The sequence below is a fragment of the Hibiscus syriacus genome, unplaced genomic scaffold (assembly GCF_006381635.1).
Source record: "Hibiscus syriacus cultivar Baekdansim isolate YM2019G1 unplaced genomic scaffold, ASM638163v2 tig00112217_pilon, whole genome shotgun sequence".
In the NCBI taxonomy this organism is placed as follows: Eukaryota; Viridiplantae; Streptophyta; class Magnoliopsida; order Malvales; family Malvaceae; genus Hibiscus; species Hibiscus syriacus.
In genome coordinates, this window is record NW_024063270.1 from 187,205 (window position 1) to 205,489 (window position 18,285).

The 18,285-nt window shown below is 33.8% G+C and overlaps 1 protein-coding gene across 1 annotated transcript; it reads right to left on the minus strand.

Annotated features, from left to right (window-relative positions):
* Positions 1–1,603: 1,603 nt before the first annotated feature.
* Positions 1,604–4,999, minus strand: LOC120175864 (U-box domain-containing protein 34-like). The gene is given in 8 exon segments (XM_039182419.1): positions 1,604–2,583; positions 2,670–3,098; positions 3,184–3,336; positions 3,465–3,765; positions 4,135–4,362; positions 4,456–4,577; positions 4,657–4,757; positions 4,844–4,999. Coding segments are annotated over 8 exon segments (2,409 nt in total). The 5' UTR covers positions 4,986–4,999; the 3' UTR covers positions 1,604–1,650.
* Positions 5,000–18,285: the final 13,286 nt, after the last annotated feature.

An 18,285-nucleotide genomic window follows, 5' to 3' on the forward strand; every position in this document is an offset into this window, starting at 1 on the left:
ATGGCATGCATCTTTCTTCTTTTGTTGCATGTTCTCACTTTATAAGGTGAAGCTGGAAAACAAGAATCAGATGATAAGTGATGGCTTCTATGTACGAGGTGATGGAACTGTAAGCATGTGCAGTTTAGATTATAGTTTTTCGCTTTTCATAGGAAAACCTTGTCTTTTTGTCTGATATGTTCATTTAACTTCTATGAAGACTTCTTGTCAACATTATTTTTCCAAGCCGGCTTCCAAACTGTAGATATCAGCACATACTGCAAGCAAATCAAGAATTGCCATAAGAATATAACTATGGATCGGTACGACTTGTAGTTGATTATTGTTTAAAACTTAAAAGTTATCTGTTCTTGTTCTGGTTACCTATAGTAATTTCCAAAGCCATAAGCAATTGATGTCATCTACGTTTTCTATCGATGGCAACAGTTGCATTCGTATTATTGCATCCCCCTAGACATGCCTGAGTCTTCAGTACTATAATGCTCTATTACCAACATTCTCTAGGAAGTGTATGTTTGCATGTGTTCAGTAGCACCTGAGAACTTACAGATGTGTCGCTAATGCCTTGAATTAGATCTTCAACTCTCACATCATAGACGTTATAATGCACGGTAACCATCTGTCAGCTGTTGGCTGTTGACTTTGTGCTCTGATTCTGTGTACACGCACGTACTGTTTGCTAGACAGCAAAGAACAACAAAGATTGCACGATGTCGTTTTGATCTTTAGTTAATTAATTTGATTATATATTGATTTGGTCTTTGATTTCCTTGTTTCTACGATTCATTCTTCGTTTTAAGTACACTTTCGACCGATTTAAATCACAGATCAGCTGTAGAATAACTGTTTAATTTTAATTCATCTTTTTAACAATAAATTTCTTCCATTTACAACTTAATCCCACAATTGTGTTTTATTCTTCTTTGTAAATTCTTGTCCCATCGATTCATTTACTTCTATATGCTACAATCAATATTTTGTTCATAAAATCCTTTTTTTTAAATAACATTTTAAATATATCATGTAATTTCATATAGCATTTGGTTTATTACGTAACATTACAAATCAATATATATATATATACACACACGGTTAGAGAAAGTTATTTAAATTAAAATCAATCAGCATCATACCACTATAAATAATTATATTTAAATTTGAATAGAAACTCGAATAAATATATTCGATTCGACTCGAAAAAATTCAAATAAAGTTTTAAATGATAAAATGGGATCGATAAGCTCGACTAATTTGAATTTTTTTTCAACTATACTTGATCAAATATTTACTCCTAGTCATTAGGTACATTTAAACTCATCAATTTGTTCAAACAATGTGCATGAACTAATTAGATAGGTGTATAATCAAAAGACATCGGGAGAATGAACCTAGAAGTTTGAACTAGTGCTATTCCATAGGAAAATTTTCAGCTCTATATCCAGAATGACTCCAGGGCTCCATGTCTCCCCAGTCACTGCAACAATTTTATCTTCTACTATGAAAATAACTCGGCTCTTTCCAACTGCTGAGGAGGTCCGGTTCAATTTACGAACGACTTACAGCTCGGTTGACCAAGCTTTCTGTTTGAATTTCCGGAAGATACTCCGTTGGATGGAAGGATGCTGGACTTCCACACTCTGCTCATCGATGTTAACAGTTTCCGTTAGCTTCTTTCAGCGGTCTACGTTCGAATTCCATTTCTACATTAGGATTGTTTGTCATTTGTTCTTGATAATGCATGAAGTAAAACAGACTAGTGACTGCAATATTCATGTATAGACTAACCTGAATTCCTTGTGATATATTCTCTGGAACTGAATTATGAATGGGTGCTTCAGAAGCCACGTTTTTGCCGTCGTTGGCTTGATGTTGAATCTCAATGTTGTTGGCTTCATGTTCAAGCCCAAGATTCCTGAGGCGATTCAGCTCTGGTAAAACAACTGAATTAAGGTCTGGCCTATCCCTTTTCCTTAGCTCACAGCACTGTAAACCCAGTTTTGCTAATGATAAAGCCTCTTCAACAGGCCAATCTGGTACCACTGGATCAAGCATTTCTGCAAAGGTTCCTTTGTCGATTGCCTCCTGAACACTGGCACACAGTCCTACTGGTGGCTTTGACGTTATCAGCTGTAGTAGAACCACACCGAATGAATATAAATCTGATTTTACACCTAGCATTCCTGTTTGCTGATACTCTGGATCAATGTAACAAAATGTTCCCCGAGCTTGTGTTAAGCGATATTGAGAGACACCATCTTCTGCAGGGACTGGGACCAGTTCGGACAAGCCAACATCACTAATCTTGCTCACATAATTCCGGTCTAAGAGAATGTTTGCAGGCTTGAGGTCACGATGCACCAGTGGTTCTGGCTTTGTTTGGTGAAGGAACAGAAGGCCTGTGGCAATTTCAGCAGCTATTCTAAACCGGCTTTGCCATGGTATTGGTGGAGTGTTGTCTTTACGAAAGAGCCGATCTTCTAAGCTTCCGTTTTCCATGTATTCATATACTAGACATCCGTACTCAGGGCAGGCACCTATGAGCAGAACCAGGTGTGGATGTCTCGCGCAGCTGAGAACCTCAACCTACATTGAACATTTATTTAAAACATTTGGCTAGAGAAATTGCCTGCATTTCTATGCGTAAAAGGGGAATTAACAAGCTTTGTTACCTCTTGTTGGAATTGCCTCTGTCCTTGTGACATATCTGGCTTTAAGACCTTGATGGCAACAGCAGTGTGATCAAGTGTGGCTTTGAAAACAGATCCATATCCTCCTTCACCAATCTTATGCTCGCCAGAAAAGTAATCCGTTGCAGCTTCAACGTCATCAGTGGTGTATTTTCTATAAGCAGCTTTATTGTTAGCCAACATATCTAGTGCTCTCTTTTTTTCTTCTTCCTCACGATTGGCTTTTGATTCAGAGAGTTTTCTCTTACACACCTCCATATCTGCTAAACGCCGTGCCGTCTTTGCTGCTTCCATAGCAGCCTTGGCTTTTTGCCTCTCTGCCTCGGCCAAAGCCACTGCAGCCTCCTCGGCAAGCCTGGCTTCCTTTAGTTTTTGCTCTTCTGCTTCTTTCCATTCCTGAAGCGTCCTCAACTAGGAAAACGAAAGGTGGAGTCAAGAAAAACTGGCAACATTTGTTTGATAAGATCACATATGATTCATAAGCATCTGATCTTACCTTCTCTTTCGCCGCAACAGCTTCTTTGCTAACTGATTTAAACATTTCCATGGATATCTCTAATTCTTTTCGAAGTCTCCTCATCTCCAACATCAAGTCTCGCTATGCAACTCATGCAAAGGATGAACTATGTCTCAGTAATATGGTAATGGACTAATAAAATAAAGCATTTGAAGATCTATTTAGTTTATAGGAACCAACTAGTTATGTCAGGCAGTCATTGTATGTTTTTACGTTTGACCAAACATAGTTGCCTAATGAATTTATTGCAACATACTCACAGGACTCAAGCAGGAACTGTAAGCTGTACTGTCTGAACCGTGAGCAGTTGGGTCGGTTGGTCGACAATTTTGTGGCTCTAAAATAATAGTTCTCTCTGGTATGGAAATTCTATGAAGAAATTCTTGTCTTTTACATCTCTTTGAAGCTTTAGGTGATACAACTTGTGTATTTGACATCAATTGGTCGCATGGTTTTACTTGAAAGGAACCACTGGTTCTATCAGGAGTTATTCCGTATTTTCTGGCTTTACATCTCGAAATACTTTTGTAGGGGCCTGCACCGAAATGGTCGGATGGGGATCTGCATCAATGCTAGTGTTGTGAGTGTGAGTAAATATCTCTAGAACTTTAGAACAACATGCTTAGATCCAAATCCTGGGAAATTAAGCAGACTATTAGCAAAGATTCATCTTCGCTGTTCTCATCGTAGTTTCTTATTTCCATCTCATTAACATTGGTTAATAATTCGAATTTACTTTCAGTAATGTCATGAACAAGGAGAAGCTCTAAGTAACATTTTTCGAAATCGAACTCGTTGTGATTATATTGCCACTAAACATGGAAGAAAATCATATAGATCACCTTTGAAGTTTGAGAGATGTTAGTTTTGACTTGGCACCTATAAATTGAGAATCTCCAAGAAGTAATGGTATGGTTTATTTCATGTTACCTGCTGCTGCTTAAGTCTTTAATCTCTGAGTTATCAAGTGCACCTTTAGGCAGAAGCATTTTCCGATGCCGTGAACTGTGCGAATTCGTGCTTGTGCTGTCGTGAGATGTCCAAGACCTACACGCTGACCGGGAAGCCTGAACTTTTCCTTTTGATATGACATATACTCCGCACGATTCCGGTGCAAATTTGAGCAATCTCGTTGGGACATCTGGATGTCTGAGTTTCCTGAAAAGGCGATTTCAAAATCATGTTAGAGAAATTACAAGCAGGAGGCATATCCAGTACTAGTAATTGCAGAAAATTATAAGCAGAGAAGACCTTGTAAGAACATTCCGAGTTGAAGCGCCAACAATGATGTTTCTGACGTTGTTGTTGTGGATATAATCTAGCAGGGCAGTTGAGACATCAATGCCATGGAGGATCACCTCATGTGTTTCAACCTGAAAATGCACCAGCATCAACCGAATCAATGGAAATGACAAGAAAACTTCAGGCCGAACCTGCCAATGATCAACTCACCCCTTTAAGAGCGCAGTATCCTCGGGGAGAAAGGAAGTATAATTCTACCTCATCTTCAGATGGCGATCGACCTTCGATAGGTGTAGCTTCAAAGTCTTTAGTGAAAAAAAAAAAAACGAAAACACATCAAGAAATGGAAGTGATGAAATGATGATCATTCATGATGAAAGAGAGGGATACCTACACGGATGCAAGGTCTTGTTTAGAACATGAATGAGGATGCATTTAGAGTCTCCTTCCAACAGGTTATCCACTGTCCATTTCACAGCAGCCTGGCTACTCTTGTCCTTGTCGATGGCAACGGCTGTTACCGCGGAGGTTTCTTCCATTGCCGATGCTTCCACCACGAGCAGAGCCGGAGGCAAGGTCTGTGTTCAAAGTAATGCATGAAAGAACAATATATATTTGATTGATCTGTGTTTTGTTTACTCTCTGCCAAATTTAGCTATGGGTTGCTTCCAACAAAAAACCAACATCTTGCCATTAGTTTATTTTACAACAATTTTAACCATTCACTGTTTCCTTCACCAATGCTAGCCTTTTTAGATGGCTTTCATTCTGGACACCATCCTATGGTATCCATTTTCCCGGTATTATTTGGAACGAACGGTTTATTCCATTCTAAGGTCCCTAGAAGTTGAAATCCTAAATCAGTGTCGAATTTTAAATCTTTATAATTTAGTCCTAAAATTATTTCCTTAAATAAAATTTTTAAATTTTCTTAAAAAGTCTTAATTCATATGTCTAGGTTAAAATCTAAAATTCCAATTTTCATTGTTTGGGTTTATTTTTTTATTTTTTTTATTTTACTTAAACAGAGAGTTTTATTACGAAAATATAACTATTTTCTAAGATTCTGATCTTAACATTATAGAGAAAAGTGAACTAAAAAGTCCAATATAAGATGTGAACGGAGCAATTTCATGCCTATTTGGGCCAATAACTTCCTCATGCATAACCCTAAACCCATGCAAACATGTAATATAGTATGCAATAATATTTACAGAATCAATATTAGTAGCATGAAAAAGCATAGCAGTAAATTTAGGCACGTGTAAACAATACATGTTTCATAATTCATCAATATCACATCGGACAATATCAAATAGCCATAAAACACATCAAGCATGCACGTCAATCATATTATACCAACCAAGCAGTCATATGCGTCATAACCATTTTTCATTATAGGTAATTTAATTTAAAAATAATTATGATTTTATTTTAGTAAATTTAGATTTGTGTTTAATTTAGAATTTGGACTCGCCATCGACTTTTGGTTAGGTATGTCACATACCTAAAAACGTCATTTAAAATAATTTTTAAAAAAAATGTTTTTAGGACAAAAATTGATATGTGTTTACCAAATATTCATTTTTTAAGGGTTCGAGAAATGATTACGCGTGGGGAATGTAAACACTGTCACAACGTCCAAAATTGATACTTTTAATTATACGTTATCTAAATAAAGAGATTTTACAAATTTGAATTCAATATTTAAATTATGATCCTTTTATTTCGATGAATTAAAAAATGAATGAATTTATTTATAAAATACTTGACTCAGTAAAAGGTGGTTTAATTCACTCGTTTTTATTTAAAAATGATGTTCTCCTATTACATGAATTAACGAGAATTGAAATACAATCATGTTGGACATAATTTCGTTAACCCACGATGTAAGACAACATTGCCTTTAAATTTTCAAAAAGAACGAGAAAATAAATGTATGATGTATGAATGCGATGATAATAAACAACATATGGAAAATGGAGAAGATATTAATCACGACAAATAAAATTAAACTAAGGTTAGGAGATAACATAAAATGATTAAACGATAAATAAATAGATACATAAAATGGAAATTGAACATCTATATTTAATAAAATGATTATACGAAAGCAATATATAATTTTAAAAAATAAAATATTCTTTAGCAAAGAATTATTTAACGAATATAATAATTTTAATTAACTTAATATAATAAATGATAATGTTAAAATATTTTATTCGAATAATCATTAGAAGGGTATTCCAAGTGTTTGGAAGTTTTTCCTAGATTAGTCGAATAATTAACGAGCGTTTCATATTTAAAATATTAACAAAGTTTTTACTAAAATAATTCCTTAAAAAAAGTTTTTACTAAAATAATTCCTTAAAAAACCTTTTTTAAGAAAACATTAATCTCATTTCGAAAATATACACTCCTATATATACACAAAATATATTTTATATCTAATAATATATGTAAATTTTAATATATAAAAAATATTCTATTTTATTAAAAAAAACATACATTAAACGAAGTTAAATAAACACAAAAGAAAAACAAATAAAATAATTTAAGGGATTAAAATGTGATAATGGAAGCCTACAAGGTGCTATTGGTTTATTTTACTTTAATATTTTATCATGGGTAGTGACTAAAATGAATAAGGAATGAAATTTGGGGGAATAGCATGAATATAGTAGCTTCAAATATGATATAAGCAAAGGGACTAAAATGAATAAATTTCAAACTATTAATCCTAAGTCAGGCATTTGACCATGTCGCTTCCTTATAATGTTAACATAGAGGATGGTTAAAATGAATATTGATCTAGTTTTAAGGACCAAAATATAAATATTGAATATTCAAGCATATAAGTGCGAAAGGATTACAATGTAATAACCACAAAATTAACAAGGAAATTTGGCAATTAAACCAACATCATAGTGATAGATGAATAAGGATCAAAATAAACACGCAACAAATTTGAGAGTTCAAAACACAATATAGAAATTTAAGCATTTAGTGACCAAAACATGAAATTACAAAAAAAAACATAACAACCTCTAACATAAATGTAACACCCCCAACCCGTACCCTACTCAGATACGAGTCCGAGGTGTCACATTGACCGGTCAAAGTATATACTTTTATAAAAACCATAAAAATTTAAAACTTTTCTTTTCTATAAAGTAATTCTTTTACATAAACATATTTAAAGCCTCAACAGACTCCATCTGAGCGTACATATATAATGACTTAGTTACATGCCAACATACTAAATTATATGACAAGACATACTTTACAAAATATTTCTGATCTGAACGTTGCGCAGAGGTATGCTACTTTACGAATCCGAAACTTGATCTTCTGATTTTTCACACCTACGTGTAAAACACTTACACGCTAAGTCATAGACTTAGTGAGACATGTAAATGCACAATGTGACATAACAAATACATACAGTTGTCATATAACACATATCATAATTACATACTTATAGAACCAATCATATAATATGACTACAAAACACCATAATAAATGAATAATTACTATGATCATATCATACATAACCACATAGCATTTCATATAACCATTACCCATATGCACTTGTTACCATTATTATCATATGATCCTAACTTATCACTTATACATGTCACATATCACATATACCATTTCCAGAGAAACACATATATCATTATATCAAATTATGTTTTTTTTTTCAAAACCCATGCACACTATTGAGAACTTAAGGTACGTGAGTACATAGAGGTTGTGCACTATGCTGTCATCACAACTCGTATAAATCCCACTAGGGGCGTGTAGAATTTGTCCCGAAGGACCACATATAACACATATGTCCCGAAGGACCAATATGTCCCGAAGGACCGCGTAGACCCTCGACTCTTGGCATTCCAACTATACCTATAGCTCTCATAACACATGACATGGGCATTATCTTTTACCTCATTACACATTCACATATTCATATCACGTAGCTCTTTATCACATTTCATATGATCACATAGTCACATAGTTTACTTTCACGTAGCATTTTCCATGAAATTCACATTATTCATCCTTTTCACGCATGGTCACATCACATATACCTTTTTCTCATATGCATATAACATATTATTTCTTATCTTTTAACATATATTACATATGCATATAATCTTATGTCTTATTATCAATATCTAATCTATTTTATTATACTAACATATCATATAACATTCTAATAGAAGCATATATGAGTCATATTATTTTCATATATATTTTATCATATATTTCATGACCACATGATCTATTATCATAATATCGACATTTACATAGTTCACACATAAAATTCATTCAACAATTAAACATATGCATTTACTCATATACCATACATCTAACACCATATCACTACATGTTTATGCTTTAATACTTATATCATATAATATCGGAATTGGACTCATCGCAAGTCTTAATTCCTTAACATAACGTACACTTACTATCATGTACTCACCTGGTCTCAATGAACCCTATTAAACTCTTGTTTCCTTGCGTATCTTACTCTGTCGACCTATCCGAACTTTGTTTTCGATCGATGTCTACACAATCATATATATATATATATATGCTATCAGTATCCAATTAATATACTTTAATCTATCATTTCATAGACTGAATAACGATTTATTTCATTTCCCATTGAAGTGCATCGGTGCATTCTACAGTGCATCGATGCATTCTTTAACAGGTGCATCGATGCAATATCATGCATCGATACACAATTTACATTCGATGTTTCCATTTTAAGGAGATGCATCGATGCACTCCTCATGCTTCGATGCACCAACTGTACTTGATGTTTATTTATTTAAGAGTGCATCGATGCACATTGAAGATGCATCGATGCACACAACCCAAAAATTACATTTTGAGCCCGAATATTCTTACTTTGACCTCAAATTCTACTTATTAACCCCCTCCTTATGCCTTAAAACTTATTTATACATGTATAAACCTTCTTATAACACTTCATCATCTCACATAATTCACCATAGTTCTTGAATCAAAGAATTGCATCTAATTTTTACATGTGTTCTTAATTCAATTCTATCCCCTCTAACTTCTTAATTAACCCTTTGACAAGTCAAATCCATCTTTAGAACTTCAAAAACCTTTCCATAACAAAAGTTCATTTCTTAACCCTTAATCAAATATCCTTTCTAATTCTCTCCTTTTGGTGTTTTAAGCTTATATAAGCTTTCTTTAAGCTTATATAACGCTCAAAGAATAAAACACAACTCAAATATTCAAGAATTAACCATCAAAATTAAAACTCACCTTTGAGGCTTAAGCATGAACACACGGGAAGAAGAAAGAAAGAAGAAAAAGAAGAGTTCCAGATAACTCTCCAAACCCACGTGTTTCATTCTTATAAAAGGGAGAAAATATCTTTTAAGCTAACATTACCATAATCCCCTTATAATCCTTTCATATTTACCCTTTCATCCAATAATGAAATATTCCTATTAAAATTCTTGAACTTTCAATTTTTCCTAAATTGATCTCCAAATTTTAAAAATTCACATTTTTGTCACTAACCCTGATTTCAGGATGTTACAAATCTCCCTTCCTTTAAAGAAAATCCGTCCTCGAATTTTCACTTTACCTTGAGATGAAACAATCCTTTTATAATACTCAACAATTCTTAACAATAATTACTTATTGATTCAAATCAAATCTTTCAATTATCTTTCTAATTACCATTTACTAAATACTATGTTGATTCCCAAATCTATCAACGCCAAACTATTTTACCACGATATCGAAATTTACCTGCCAACATCTCTGGATCATCGAAATCTTCATCAGTCCTTAAATTATAAACTTGTGCAGTTGGTTGCATATCATGTTGAGTGAATGACTCTGATCGATTTCTTCTACGACCTCTACCTCTATTTCTTTGAGATACCGCTATAGATCTTTCTATATATACTGTCTCTTCAGTCATAAGTGGACAATCTCGAATAAAATGTCCAACATCCCCACATCTAAAATAAGCTTCGGAGATTACTCTACATACCCATGTATGATTCTTTCCACAATATGAACATTGCCTGACTTGACTGAGATTTGATATTCTATCAATAAAAACATCTGATTCCAACATATCTTGAGTTGGAGAATCACATTCCCTATTTTTCTTGGATGGAGAGGAGCTCGACGAAGCACCCATCCTTTTATACTTTTGAACTATCTGTTCTTTAAATCTTTCATTCTGAGCTCTCTCTAGAGCTTTAGCTCGATTAACCACTTCTTGAAACGATGACAAATTCAAGGCTATCAGAACCTCTCTTAGCCTAGGGTGCAAACCCTCCATAAACTAGTCACATACATCCTTCTCAGTCGAAATAAGCTCAGCAGCAAAACGACTTAACTTATTAAACTCACATTCGTATTCATACACTATATAATTCCCTTGCTTCAAATTCAGAAATTCTTGCTTCATCTGTCTAATATATTGATCACCAATATACTTACGATTAAATTCTTCCAAGAAGAATAACCAGGTCACTTGATAACTTCTTAATCTCATGGTGATATTGGTCCACCATATTCTAGCTTGTCCCCTTAACAAAGAAACTATTCCATATAAATTCTCCACATCAGAACAGTGTAGCCCATCCAACATAATCTTAACATCGTTCAACCAAAGATTCGCAGTAATCGGATCTTCCTCAGCATCACCCTTAAAATCAGGTGCTCCTAAACCTTTCAATTCTTTAGCTATATTCATTCGAGGAGCTGAGGGCGCAGAGGGTTGAAAACATGACAAAACAGCAGTTAACGTCCCGAAAAATATCCCTTGATCTCTCACTGGTACTTCTGGAGGTGTTCGCTCTTCACCATGCCTGGCCAAGGTAGGTGAATTGTTACTACCCTCAGGTCTATTACTTCTTCTTTCACTTCGATAACTTTCACGATCAGACATCTAATACATAACCATATAATTTTATTAGAAGACAGTATACTCATTACTCTATCAGATCAGAAACTTTCACTTTTTGTTGGCATGTATACCTTTTCAAAATACTCTTGACTTCGGTTTAAGCCTAGAATCGGCTAAACCTTAGCTCTGATACCATTAAATATAACACCCCCAACCCGTACCCGACTCGGATACGAGTCTGAGGTGTCACATTGACCAATCAAAGTATATACTTTTATAAAAACCATAGAAAATTTAAAACTTTTTCTTTTCTATAAAGTAATTCTTTTACATAAACATATTTAAAACCTCAACAGACTCCATTTGAGCGTACATATATAATGACTTAGTTACATGCCAACATACTAAATTATATGACAAGACATACTTTACAAAATATTTCTGATCTGAACGTTGCGCAGAGGTATGCTGCTTTACGAATCCGAAGCTTGATCTTCTGACTTTTCACACCTACGTGTAAAACACTTACACGCTAAGTCATAGACTTAGTGAGACATGTAAAGGCACAATGTGACCTAACAAATACATGCAGTTGTCATATAATACATATCAACCAATCATATAATATTACTACAAAACACCACAATAAATGAATAATTACTATGATCATATCATACATAACCACATAGTATTTCATATAACCATTACCCATATGCACTTGTTACCATTATTATCATATGATCCTAACTTATCACTTATACATGTCACATATCACATATACCATTTTCAGAGAAACACATATATCATTATATCAAATTATGTTTTCTTTTCAAAGCCCATGCACACTATTGAGAACATAAGGTACGTGAGTACATAGAGGTTGTGCACTATGTTGTCACCACAGCTCGTATAAATCCCACTAGGGGCGCGTAGAATTTGTCCTAAAGGACCACGTAGATGTTCCGAAGGACCACATATAACACATATGTCCCGAAGGACCGCGTAGACCCTCGACTCTTGGTATGCCAACTGTACCTATAGCTCTCATAACACATGACATGGGCATTATCTTTTACCTCATTACACATTCACATATTCATATCACATAGCTCTTTATCACATTTCATATGATCACATAGTCATGTAGTTTACTTTCACATAGCATTTTCCATGAAATTCACATTATTTATCCTTTTCACACATGGTCACATCACATATACCTTTTTCTCATATGCATATAACATATTATTTCTTATCTTTTAACATATATTACATATGCATATAATCTTATGTCTTATTATCAATATTTAATCTATCTTATTATACTAACATATCATATAACATTCTAATAGAAGTACATATGAGTTATATTATTTTCATATATATTTTATCATATATTTCATGACCACATGACCTATTATCATAATATCAACATTTACATAGTTCACACATAAAATTCATTCAACAATTAAACATATGCATTTACTCATATACCATACATCTAACACCATATCACTACATGTTTATGCTTTAATACTTATATCATATAATATCGGAATTGGACTCATCGCAAGTCTTAATTCCTTAACATAGCGTACACTTACTATCATGTACTCACCTAGTCTCAATGAACCCTATTAAACTCTTGTTTCCGTTGCGTATCTTACTCTGTCGACCTATCCGAACTTTGCTTTCGATCGATGTCTACACAATCATATATATATATATATGCTATCAGTATCCAATTAATATACTTTAATCTATCATTTCATAGACTGAATAACGATTTATTTCATTTCCCATTGAAGTGCATCGGTGCATTCTACAGTGCATCAATGCATTCTTTAACAGGTGCATCGATACACTATCATGCATCGATACACAATTTACATTCGATGTTTCCATTTTAAGGAGATGCATCGATGCACTCCTCATGCATCGATGCACCAACTGTACTTGATGTTTATTTATTTAAGAGTGCATCGATGCACATTGAAGATGCATCGATGCACATTGAAGATGCATCGATGCACACAACCCAAAAATTACATTTTGAGCCCGAAAATTCTTACTTTTACCTCAAATTCAACTTATTAACCCCTCCTTATGCCTTAAAACTTATCTATACATGTATAAACCTTCTTATAACACTTCATCATCTCACATAATTCACTATAGTTCTTGAATCAAAGAATTGTATCTAATTTTTGCACGTGTTCTTAATTCAATTCTATCCCCTCTAACTTCTTAATTAACCCTTTTACAAGTCAAATCCATCTTTAGAACTTCAAAAACCTTTCCATAAAAAAAGTTCATTTCTCAACCCTTAATCAAATATCCTTTCTAATTCTCTTCTTTTGGTGTTTTAAGCTTATATAAGCTTTCTTTAAGCTTATATAACACTCAAAGAATAAAACACAACTCAAATATTCAAGAATTAACCATCAAAATTAAAACTCACCTTTGAGGCTTAAGCATGAACACACGGGAAGAAGAAAGAAAGAAGAAAAAGAAGAGTTCCTGATAACTCTCCAAACCCACGTGTTTCATTCTTATAAAAGGGAGAAAATATCTTTTAAGCTAACATTACCATAATGCCCTTATAATCCTTTCATATTTACCCTTTCATCTAATAATGAAATATTCCTATTGTAATTCTTGAATTTTCAATTTTTCCTAAATTGATCCCCAAATTTTAAAAAATCACATTTTTATCACTAACCCTGATTTCAGGATATTACAATAAATATCCCTTGCGCGTTTTAAGAAAACTCTAACCTACCCCAAAACGATATCATTTCAACATATATATATATATACACCCCTTTTTATACCAAAATGTACCCTAAATTCCATTTCATTAACTCCCTATCGTTGTCCTCTCTCCTAACCCTCTCTCCTTTTTGTTTCCCTTCTCTCGATGAGAGCCATAAATCCCTTCGACCGCCATGCTTAAGTGACCCAGATGAGGGTTTAATCGTTATCTAAGCACCCTATTCTCCCTTCTTTTCAAGCCAAACTAACTATTGTTTTAATATTCATATTGTTGAAAACATTTTGATGTTTTGATATAACAAATTAAGTTACATGAATTTTAAGATTTTAAAAAAAAATTCTAATTATATTTGATATAATTATTCGAATATCAAAATATTACTCCAAGTCTTTCAAAGTTCAATTTTAATTCTTACTAAAAGTATAAAAGTATATTTTATACTTACTATTTTTGAAACAATTTTCACAAAGTATTTCGAACAAAAAACGAGCCAAAAATCAATTTTATGAAGGGATGCACCGATGCACTCATTGATGCATCGATACACACCCCATTTCGAATGCATTTTATTCACCGATGCACATCCATGCATCGATGCACTCAGGATTTTATTGAAACATCGAATGCATTTTATGCATCGATGCACAAACCATGCATCGATGCACTCTAGGCTTGTTTAAAACATCGAATGCATTTTATGCATCGATGCACCCTTAGTGTATCGATGCACTAAATCTTCCAATGGTCGAAACATTTGAATTTCACTTGATACACTGATGCACCTTGACTATGCATCGATGCACACACGCTCCCAACTGATTTTATTAATTATTTTCACACAATAACGACTCTATTAACTCCACTAATGATTCCCAACGTTTATAAATGATCCAAGGAGTATTTAAACAAGCTTAGAAGCCATTGATCAATAACAAGAAACAATCATCTAGAATCAATAGAGAATCAAAGAGAAAGCATCAAACCTCAAGTTTGAGCAATTTCAAGCCTATTTCATTCAATATTTATTTTTGCTTTCAAGAACACTTATTGTGCTCAATTTTATTATTCTTAAGTGTTCTTTCTTTGTTCTATAATTTTACAAACATCCTTCCTTGTGAGGATTTTCTTGTAAGTTTGCAAAATTTGTATTGTTCTCTTTGGGAGAGAGTGTTCTCAAGAATTTGGAGTATAATTCTTGAGGGATTTGTAAGGTTACTCTTTGTCCTCAAAAGAAAGACAAATTAGTGAATTTGTGGAAAATCCTTAGTGTGAATAGCTAAGGTAGTGGACGTAGACTTTGGTTGAGAAAGTCGAACCACTCTAAATCGCTGTGCAAATATTTTCAATTTTCTGCCAAAGCTTCCACCGAAATTTTTATTGCCAATTCACCCCCTCTTGGCCTATTCCGTCGATCGATTAACTCAACAATTGGTATCAGAGTTTGACTCATTTGAAGGTTTAATCACCTCTTGAGTAGATCCGGGAAGAGTTACATCGATAATCAAGTCATAAATGGCCTCCACTTCAAACTCCGACTTTGATCTTGATTCATTGCCCGTCAACAACCCTCATTTCTTCAATGGAGCTAATTATGCTTATTGGAAGAATATGATGATGTATTTCATTCAAGCAAGTGACATGGGAGCATTGATTATTATATAAGAAGGATACATCAAGCCTTCCACATATCCAAGATTATGGAGTGAAGGAGAAACAAGAATGTTCCAGCTCAACTCCAAAGCCATCCATATTATCTTTTGTGCTCTTGGACCGAATGAATACGGGAGAGTTTCATCTTGTACAAACACCAAGGAAATATGGGACAAACTACAAGTCACTCATGAAGGCACAAACGAGGTAAAAGAATTTAAAATTAGTGTTCTAACTCATAGCTATGAAAATTTCAGGATGAAATCGGATGAAGATGTCAAAGCTATGACGGATAGATTCTCCACGATTGTCAATAGTCTCAAATCATATGGATAAATTATTCCAAATGACAAGCTTGTAAGGAAGTTAGTTTACTCTCTTCCAAAAGCTTGGCAATCAAAGAAGACGGTGATCATCAAGGCTGAGAACTTAAAATCCTTGACTCTCGATGAGCTTATTGGCTCTCTCCTCACACATGAAATGATGCTTAAAGAAGAGGAAGACTTCGAGAAAAGATACGAGCCAAATAGGGAGACGGAGAAGAAGAAAAACGTTGGAGTTGCTCTCAAATCAACAAAAGATGAGAGTGATTCGGATGAAGATGACGATGACGAGGAAATGGCATTGTTTGCCAAAAGGTTCAGAAAATTAATGAGGCCCAACCGAGGAAGAAAATTCAAATGAAATGAAGGCTTCAAGAATGGACCAAAAGAGAAGAACCCGATCATTTGCTATGAATGCAAAAAATCGGGGCATGTGAAATATGATTGCCCACAATTGAAGAGAAAGGGTCAATCAAAGAATAAGAACAAGACTCACGTGGCTACATGGAGCGATGAAGAAGGTTTCGATGAAGAGGAACAAGAAGTAGCAAACTTGTGCTTGATAGCATTAGGGGAAGATTCTCAGGTAACCTCTAGCTCATTTAATTTTGAAGATTATTCGTTTGATGAGCTATTAGGGGAATATTATGGGTTGGCTTCGGATTATGAGAAATTATTTTTAAAATATAAAAATGATATTTTGAAATTGAAAAATGAAAATAATCTCATAACCAAGACCAACAATGATCTTGAAAGTAAAATAAAATATTTGCAAATCAAACTAGAAGAGTTTGAAAAGAAAATTTCTTATTTGTATAATTTACTTTCAAAGGTCAATGATGATCATCAAAATAAAATTGATGATCTTAAAGCTTCTTTTGATAAAGTTTGAACAAAACGTTTTGAAAATGGAGAAAATTCAAAATCCAACTTTGTTAGAAAAAGTTTTAAAAACTACAATCATAGAGGTCCCCGAAGAACCTTTAATGAAAAAATTGTTAGAAGTTTATAGGTTCTTAAAGAACTCATTACTACTAAAGATAAGGATATCCTACACAAATGGATACCTAAGGGGACTAGAATTTTGGAGACCAATGAATATGGACCCAAAAGAATTTGGGTACCAAAAATAAAAAATTAATCTATGTTTGTAGGGAAAGGAGAATTGCTACAAGGCACGAGAAATGAAATCAAATTCATGGTACCTTGATAGTGGATGCTCAAGACATATGACCGGAGACAAAAGCCAGTTCATAGAGCTCAACTCCAAAAATGGAGGAGAGGTGACTTTTGGTGATAACTCAAAAGGTCACATTGAAGGTATAGGCACTATAGGTAATACATCTTCCATACAAATTAAGAATGTTTTATATGTGAATAGATTAAAGCATAATCTATTGAGTATTAGTCAATTGTGCGATAAGGGATTCAATGTCATGTTTGAAACTAATGGTTGTAAAGTCATTGACATTGCATGTAATCGGATTATGCTTGTTGGTCATAGAATAGGAACATTTACATGGTGCATTTAGATTCTATAGATATGACTAATTTATGCCTAGTTGCTAAGGATGAGCATGATAGTTGGTTATGGCATACGAGACTAGGACATGCTAGTATGAGTGTTTTACAACGGTTAATTCAATGAGACTTAGTAAGAGGATTGCCAAAGCTAAAATTTGATAATGATAAAATCTATGATTCTTGTGCTAAAGGAAAACAAAAGCGAATTTCTTTTAAATCCATTAATGATGTATCTACTAGTAGAGTATTACAATTGATACATTTAGATCTTTTTGGGCCATCTATGACCACTAGCTTGGGTGGAAAACAATACGCATTTATTTTGGTAGATGATTATTCTAGATATACTTGGGTTCTATTCTTAAGTACTAAAAATGAAGCGTTAGAAAAAATCATTATGTTTTCAAAAGTAATCCAAAATGAAAAAGGTTACTCTATAACTAGTGTTAGGAGTGATCATGGAACTGAATTTGAAAATCTTGGATTTACTGAATTTTGTAATTCTAATGGTATTAGCCATAATTTTTCAGCACCTAGAACCCCTTAACAAAATGGAGTTGTTGAGAGGAAAAATCGAACTTTAGAAGAGATGGCTACTCTTGTCCTTGTCGATGGCAACGGCTGTTAACGCAGAGGTTTCTTCC